Raw genomic sequence first — 9,259 nt, forward strand, 5'->3', positions numbered from 1 at the left:
CATATAAATCTGTTACGTTAAAATACTGCAATTACTGCCAGTATCTTACATTTGAGATAAAAAGTTATTTCTGCACTTTGCTTAGGAATAAGCTTTTCTTGTACATATTTTGTATCCCTACATTAGGAAAAAACCCTTTTGAATATATTCCTTCTTAATAAAAAACGATTAAAGTATCTCTTTTGTTTATCTTCTGTTCTTGATTGCAAAACATCAGACAGGAACCCCTAGGTCATAGTTTATGCTCCTGTCCTCACAAATGCAAGCAGAATGTTAGAAGAGAAACAAGAAAGACAAATTAATCAAGAATGCAGACACCTTCCCAGTGCAATTGAAAAACAAACTGCAGGTCAATTAAATTCCTTTAAATTATGAAGCTTTTCACTGATGGAATTTGACAGGTATTGTGTAATCTTAAGAGCAGTGCTTTACTTCTTCGCAGTATTATAACTCTACACACCTGTCTTACTATAATTTTTAAATGGGGGCAATAAAAACACTTGATCTGTTAACTTTTCCACTCTTGCAACTGTATGAATTTAGGTAGGACTCCCTTGCATTTTTAAGGTGCTTAATTTGTTTTTCAGGCTCAGTTTCTTGCCTCTTCCTGTCACTGTCAGGTGTCACTAGTTTCAGGTGCTCCTGCTGCTGGTGACTGTCAGGCAGCAGTGAGCAGACGTCACTGTCAAGATTCAGTGATGTCCTCTGCTGACAGCTGACCATGTCACCTGCAAGAACTTGGAAGTGCTCCACGACACTGTCAAGTGACAGAATTTCCTAGCTCTTCAAACAAAAGGTGTCGACAATGACAGCATCAGCTACTAGAAGCTGAGTCTGATGCTGTCTGCCAATGTCAAGTTAACTGGTTTTTACAGCTGTTCTTCCCTTTTTTTCATAGCTTTTTATCTTGTGTCATTTCCACACTTTCCCCTGGAGGACCAATGTCTACCTGTTCATGACTACCTGTCTGATCATGTCTGTTATGGCCGAAAACTCTATGACGCCGACTGCTGTGGGGATGATGTCTTTGAGTTTCAGAAGGAGACTGATGGTTCTCATTTTTGGAATGACGGCTGCTCTCGTGATGGTGGTGGTGTTGTCTATGTCTGTGCAGGCTGTCGTGATGTGAATGTTGACCAGTTGGTTTGGGTTCTACCTCTGCTAGCTTTTCATCTGCTTTTTTGGTGATGTTTTCACATATACCATCAATATCAGGTTCCTGCAAAACAGAAGCTTGCATTAAATACAAGGCATTATTTTTAATTAAACCACATGTAAAATACTAATTATCTTAATATTTTTGCAGAACCTGAAACACAGTTTTAAATGATTTGTGCTACTTTGCTGAAGAAAGAGATGGCTGTATCAAAAAACCCCTTGTTTTACACCACCACTGATAACTAGACAGGGCTTTTAATGTAAACTTTTAGGAATTATAATTCAAGTAATTGCTAATAAAAAGTATTCTTCTTCCGGGATGCCACACCTGACCTGCCTGAGGCTTGCATTTAGCTGGAAAACTGTATGATGCGATCAAAAATTATGCTGCTTCTCATTGAACTTTCATGACTATGTATGTACATTTCTTGGAAATCCTTAAGGTAGTTCTGATCTTTAGTTATATGTAAAACAAAGCTACCCTTCTTTTAGAATGGTTACAATAAATTGTGACATTGTATTATCAGTTTTTTAAAGTAACAGTTCTATACTGTGTTTAAATGTAAACTAAAAGGAACAGTAACTCAAACCAGCTCAGATTTGATGCCCAGATTTAAAAAAAAACAACCAAAACTATTTAAGTACCTACCCATCCCCAAAAACTAGAGTAGCTAAATGCTCACTAGCTGTACGTACCTCCAGAAACAGAATCAGCCTCCAAGACTGCAATTAGATTTCTGAAAATTATTTACATTTCTATCAAGAGCAGGAATTTAGATAATCAGTTTATTACAAATTAGATATAATTCACTTTGAAAAAATGCTTATAAGCTCTCTGTCAAGACACATGAAATGCACAGATTCTTAATCATGTCTTTTTGGATTAATCACACTGAAGTATTTTTTTTTTTAAGTACCAGTCAAATCCAGTTTCCTTTCCTAGTATATGTAGAATGAAACAAGGAAATACCATGTAAGAGCAGTTTCCACACTTGTTTTCACAGTATGCAATCTTAATAGATTCTTCTACATATTGGAAAGACAGGAAGGAATAGGGCAGACCCAGATGATACACTAGACGGCCGCATCTAAGGAGAGAAAAAACTCTGTGGTTACATACGTATAAACTATACTCCCATGGAGAATGCTTCTGTCCAAGGAGCTTACAGGCAAAAACAGTATCTGCCTTACGAACATTTGCCCTCTCAATTGCATTGGTCAGTAATGTAAAGCATTATTTCTGGCTGACATTGTAACTCTACTGTCAGAAGCCTCTAGTTTAGCAGCACTTAGACTAGCAAAAGTACACTCATTACCTGTCTTGCTAATGAGAAAGGCTGTTTGCACAGTGGTACAAATTGCCATATGGTTGTTGCATCCTTACCAAGAATGTTTTAATGCAACGTAACACACCTTCTGATAGGAATGTGCATTGTGGTGCATCTGCGTTACTTAGTGTGCCTGAGGGCATTTTTATGGTGCCTATTTGCCCCACGTCTGTACTGCAGTGTTCTGGTACACACTTGGCTACACAACTGGTACATTCAGAGGAGCTGGAGTAAATGTGTAACTCATACACAAGGGCACCTCATTAAGTACCCCACCTGCAATGTCAACATGTGGTCCTCCAGCCTTGGCTCCCTACACATGTGCACTGTACATCTAGGACCAGCAAAAGGCAAAGACTTCATTGCCAGTAGAGGCACAGTAAGGACATACATTCCTAGAACCATAATGGATCATGGCCAGACTAGTGCCAAACCAATTCATAGCGTAGGTGTACCCTGTGTGTCAACAGCACAAAACTGTTCAAACTTTCAAATGCCATGGGCAAGCAGTCAGCTTTGGGGCATCTCCACAGACTATATGCAGCCTTGTTCTGTTTGTTTGTCATATCACAGCTGCCTTCCATACTTCGGTCTATTTGCTGCTGCAACATGCAATCAGTTTCTAAAGATCATTCCAGTGCTAGTTTCATCCCATGAGCCTAATTTAGCCAGTTCACGCAATTTCATCACATCATTACTGAAAAAAAAATTAAGGAACTTTCTAATTCTTTATTACACTTAATTGTATTTTAGTATGAACTGAGAATGTCCGTTACAGGAACGTAACAGTAATTAGGGTGGACATGCTAGAAGTGCAAGACTTGTCAAATAATTTCCATCGCATCAAACCCGAAAAATCGGGATTTCAGTTGAAGAGTTATTACTTGTTCGGCCAAAAGATACATGGCCCAGAATCCTATGATAAAAAAAGCTATTTTCTTCCAAAGTTTTAAGTTTCATCTAAAGACTAATTTTTCCATATGACTACATAGCATTTTCAACAACGTTGGTCAAAATGTTTTCATGAGAACTCACATATCTTTCCTCGTTTGATTCTACTTTCACATGCATGGATGTAATGAAGTTGTTTGAAAATAACAACAGTGTAAGACCACAATCACACTATCAAATTCTACACTCAGTTATATTAATCTAAATCCACAATAATTATAAAGAAACATATATTTATCCCAAACTTACTTAAGCAAAAGCAGACTTTTCTTTTGTAGCTTCCTTTTTCCAGTAAAAGTGCCAGTGCTTTACTTAGTGCAACTTAGAAGTTGATTATGATGTCTTTGTTGTGAGGTAATCAGGTTACTTGAAAATCAATGAAATAATACAGAGATTTACAAAGTGTTACTCTAAATATACACAGATATTTTCCTTTGTTCCTCTCTAAACACAGACCTGTCATAGATGAGAAAGTCATCTTTGTTTCCATTTAAGGTAGTCCAGACATCAGCTTGCTGTTCATCTTGCTGGTAGACAGTAATATAGTCTGAAACACTTTCCTTCAGTAGGTGAAATTTCCTCTGGGAAGAAGTTCCCTGATGGTTAACAACTACATATGAGATATTGACCAGTCCTTCATTCTGTAACTTCACTCGCAGGTCCTCCAATCTAGTGGAATGTAAAGAAGCAAGACCATAAATCATTAGGTAATCATAAGGTCTGCCACATACAACAGAATTTAATATGCCCCATCTTTCTTTTACTACAGTGAATGTTATTTTCTCCCAGTTTTAATGGCAACAGTCTAACACTATTAAAACATTCTTGCTATTTGCCATGACTATCAACTATACTGTCACCAAACTAGACCCTACAATAGCTAATATGCCATGGTTCCTGTCCTTGTAAGCAGAAGTAAATAAGGCAGACATCTGTTTTCCAGCTGAATTCAGTGTAATTTTTATTTCAGTTCTTTCACACATTTCATGGTCTAACACAGTAAGTTTATCTGATGTCTTTATCTAAACGCTGAGGTTTTGGTCACATAGTTCGTTAAAGAATGCATAGAGTAAATACAGCAGGAAGATGAATAATCAAGAAAGCAAACCTGCAGTAAAAGGCCAACAGCCTCTTGTCTTGACACGGTTGTTTTCTATAATAGCCAGAAAAGAGATACTACTGGGTCAAAAGGATGGCTACAGAATGTGTCCATGACATGGCCAGCAGTTACTAGTTTTCACCTTTGGCATCCCATCACAACAGTCTTTCTTTGCTCTATCGTACAGGAAGCTGCTTTCTTGCTGTGCAATATGCACGGGTTTTTTTTCCATTTAATTTGTGTCATTCCTCTTGAGTTGCTCTAGGAAGCTCATACACTTTCTTCAGTTTCAAGAAATAGTCTAGAGCTTGAAAGATTCTTTAAAACCTTTCTAAAATGTACAGAATCAAACGCAGCTACCTTGAAAGTCAACAACAAAGCCCACTTTTGACTTTGATAGAGCCACATATTTACCACCATTTTTTCAAATACAGTGCTTAAAAAACTTGCAAAGACTATTATAATACAAAGTTACACAGCCTAGAGGAGGAAACTAAGATGTTACTACAGTGATTATGATCAAGCTCTGAAACCAGCACTATGAATTTTTAAACCAAAATCATTTCACAATCACTAAATGAATCCAAGATAAGGGCTATATGCAATTCCTGTTTGGGTCAGCTCAAAATTATTCTCTTGCTGCTGTTACTGTCATGATACCTAATTATTTGCACAGAAGTAGGTTCTAGAAACCAGAGCACCAATGTCCCAGGTCTCGTACGAAAATGTAACACTGATTCCCTCATCCATATTTTGAAAGGATGGTCTCTGCCTCCTGGGGTTTTGTTGTTTTTTTTTTTACCTAGGACCTCTGAACAGGAGCTGGGAAAGCACATCAAAAGCACTATTTTGATACGCCTTTTCCCCTACATATCTTACATAAGAAATGAGTGATCACAGCTCTCTGTTTCAGGTGTTCTAGCCATAACTCTAGAGAGTTATGATGTTTCTTGGCTTAATGTACCATCTTTGCTACAATAATCGTTCGTTGCTAACTGAAGCATAGCTCTTGCGGAACTGTTTCTGTTGGGTTTTCATGTGCTTTGGGTGTCATCAATGTTACGTTGATCATTGTTAATGCAATCTGGAGAAGATGATCTGTCAGTCAGTACTAAGAGAGAAAGAATCTGAGCCACTGGCACAGAACACAGAACATCTCTTGAGAGTTAACCTGGTCACTGGCTCACACATGCCAGCTGGGATGGCAGCATTTGAGCAAAAGAAAGTTCATTCAGTGCATCCGTAGTTGGACGCAGGTACTACCTTCAGATGGCATTAAAAAGACTGACCAGTTATATTTTAACAAAAACCATGAAAGAGATTTACGCTTACCTGGAAGCCTGCAGCAGGCACAAGTATCAGCTAGCTTGGAGGAGTGCCACCACCGTCACCGAGCCCCTAGAGTTCAGCATCGGGTTCTCCTCCCCAATATGCCATTCTGGGGGCTCCCTGCAGTTCTGGATCTCTGTCCCTCCTCCAGGGAGGAGACAGACAGCCAGAACTAGCCCCAGCCCTGCCCACATGGCTGGGCTTTATCTGAAAGGAGAGGAAAATAAACAAAATTAGACCAATGCCTAAACAGAGTTCAGACTCTGAAATTCCTATAACAGAAGGATATTGGCTCCATTCAGTTTAAAAACAAAACAAAACTGTGAGAATAAATTTGAGCTTGTTTACTACTCGATCATATTTATTTCATTTTGCAGTGGAGTTCCCCTATAATAAACAGGCAGTGGTTTTTTTGTTGCTGTATGTCAAGAGCTGAAAATAAGTGTTCAGAATAACTGGATTTTCTTTTAATGCTACTAATCAGACTAGGTTGTTCCTTCTTCTCTATAATTTCTTTTTGACTGTTTTTAACACTTCAGTGATTTTAAAGTGGCCTCATTTCTTGTGTTTTGAAATCAGTTGTGCTGATCCAGTTTACACCAGCAGGAATCAGTTCACTCCAGATTCCAGAGTAATTCCACTGACTTGAAAGTACTTGCATCAACAGTATATTTCAGTACAATGCATGTATACAGAACCTGACAGAAATTAAAAAAAAAAAAGACTTAAAGATTTTTACAAGTCAGTCTGTAGTATTTGGATCCCATTGAGAAAAACCTCTTAAGAATGCAGGCTCTAGAAACAATTTTGCAAAAACACGAAATGAAAACTGATTTTCAGTGTTCCCCAGCTCTTAGAAAATCTCCTACCCACACTTATTCCATTTACTATTTATGAAAATCAAAGCATAGGAGAAATTCTATAAGTATCTTTTCCTTTTATTCCATCAACATAATTATTTTGACTTGGCATGTTCAGAAAACACCCATTATTGAGAAACCTGTAAAACTGCTCCCCAACATGTCCTAGGTTGTGAAATTATGTAATTTCAGCACTTGTATCAGAGTCTGACAGTAAACACAGTTAAGTTTTGGAAGCACTGAGTTCTAATAACACGGATTTCATCAACCTCGTCCTATTCTAAAAAAATTAAATTATTTTCATAATTGACCTTTTACAACACGAGCCCAGCTGCTGCAAAGCCAACACCATTCGTGAAATCTGTCCCTAAGATTTCCTCCCCGCAGTTCTACCAAAAAGCGTTTTAGATCCAGTACTCTCAAGATTCAACCCTGGTCCAAGAGGATATCAACCGGACTGGTTTTTTATTCTTCCCACACGGCCGGAAAGCTGCCTGCCTTTATAGTCACTGCAAAGACACGAAACTCGGGTGGCAGCTCGGGATCCTCCCAGGCCGCCGCAGCCTCCCGCAGCACGGGCACCAGCGCCCAGCGGCCGCCGCTGCCTGCGTTTGCCTCGCCCCGAGAGCTGCCCGAGCGCTGCGCTCTGAATTCCGCTTCTGCTCGCACTTCCACTTTCCCGTTGGCTTCCAATGGAAATTTCCACACTCAGCCTTTTCAGCCAGAGAAACAAGCAGACGCCCTGCCAAATCTGAAGTCACGAAGCTCTTTCGCAGCAAAACCAGCACACTTACCCCTTGCTTCCCCCCCCCGCCGCGGCAGAAAACAGCCTGGGGCCAGGGGCTCTGGTATTTATACAGCTCTTGTTTATCTCACTCTGCAGACACGGTTCAAAGTTCAGGGAGCTCGTTCGGAACGACCTTGCAAGCAAAGCAAACCCCTTTAGCAAAAGTAGCCAAAATATTTCTCTGTTAACTGATTCCCAGTGGAAACCATTTATCGTGCAGAATGGCAAGGTGTTTTTAATTTAGTGGCTTACATTGCCAGGTTATGCAGTTTGTCAGCCACCCCAGTCAGCTGGAGGTAGTGGTACAGTCAGAGGAGGGGGGGTGGGCCAAAGAGTCATTATTTTCTGAACACAGTGGTAACCACAGTGAGAGGGGGTAGTTACTTCTCTGTTAATGGAATTGCTGAGCTAGCAGGTTTTCCTCTGGTACGCTTTATCTGCTATTTGCCTTAGAGAATGGTCTACCCTGTCTGAGAGCATGTGCAGTACAGAGCTCCTTTTGCCCTGCTGCTCCCGGTGGCATCACTCAGCTTTCGAACTTACTTCTGTAGAACCTGCCAGTTCATCAACTTCCGTTGAAGGTTAGAGCCCAGATGTTCAGCCATTTAAATCAATGTAGCTACATGAAAGCCATAAAGCTGTACCAGCTGGCAACAGCCACTTAACCCTCTGCAACGCTCTGTTGTAACAGTTTTCGTAATGCCATCATCGCTGAGGTATCTGCGGACATTCAGGTTAAACGCTTTCCTTACGCGCTTTCCTCAGGGAGAGAGCTGTTTGTGCATGGCATGCTTTATTTTGACAGCAGTTTGCTTGAGTTTGATTTCTTCCAATGTACATGTTATGTGTGTTTACGGAGGAGTTGGTGTTTAAAAACTTGTTGTGCTCTCAGTTCAAAGTGGTGAGATTTATAGTGCTTAGTTCGATGGCCTGAGACTCCGTCTCCTGCACAGACGAGCTTCTTGCTTCTAGTTGGATGTGAGAAACGGAACTGCTGAGCTTAGGGTTTATCCTGTAGCAGTGCTATGCTCAAGTCAACAGAAAGAAGGACAAAGATCTGAAGTTTTATTCATCAGTCTTAGAGAACACGATGCAGAAAACAGACAGACATCAGAGTGGGACTGAATTTTTTTTTAACAGGTGGAATGTGCTCGCATTCCTTACATTGTTAGGGAAACACAGCCTTGTATTCTTCGCTGGGAATATGAAGACCAAGCCCTCGTAACTGTGATGATGTCCTTTGCTATTCTAAATGATAGATTATTTGCTAGGCCTTAGGATAAGGTGTTGATTTCCGGTGCTAATAAGGCCCTGCAAGGCTGGCTGGAAGTAAGTATTTGGTATGCAAATCAATTCCTAAACAAGTGCTGAAGCAGCCAAAACGAAATGAAGCGGGTACAAATCTGTTAACAGGGAGAGGAATAAAATGCAGCTCAGTAGTGACTGACAGTTGGTCTCTTGCCAATTATTGCAACACAGGTGGAGATACTATCAAACAAAGAGCAATATTCCATTCCCATTTCTGTTTCATGTAGAGAGGGATGCACACAAGGCCTGATTAACAAGGGCTGAACCTTTAAGCCGTATGTAATGCCACCGAGCGCTGCTGAGACTAGCGGCTCACAAGTACTGAAGAATATAGGGTCCAGACAGAGAAAACTGAGCTGAAGCAGCTAACTTATAAAACAGTGTCCTGGTTTCTACCTTGATATGGAAAGCACATTGAGGATGGAAATGTACAGTGGTC

General features: G+C 40.1%; 1 protein-coding gene across 1 annotated transcript; it reads right to left on the bottom strand.

Annotated features, from left to right (window-relative positions):
• Positions 1–606: 606 nt before the first annotated feature.
• On the bottom strand, positions 607–6,059 carry SELENOP (selenoprotein P; the record flags this gene model as incomplete). The annotated part of the gene is made up of 4 exons (XM_082013689.1): positions 607–1,219; positions 2,129–2,246; positions 3,894–4,106; positions 5,869–6,059. 4 exons carry the CDS (start codon positions 6,057–6,059, stop codon positions 617–619), a joined length of 1,125 nt encoding a protein of 374 aa, XP_081869815.1. The 3' UTR covers positions 607–616.
• Positions 6,060–9,259: the final 3,200 nt, after the last annotated feature.

The sequence above is a fragment of the Phaethon aethereus genome, assembly GCF_964289735.1.
Source record: "Phaethon aethereus genome assembly, chromosome: Z".
NCBI lineage: Eukaryota > Metazoa > Chordata > Aves > Phaethontiformes > Phaethontidae > Phaethon > Phaethon aethereus.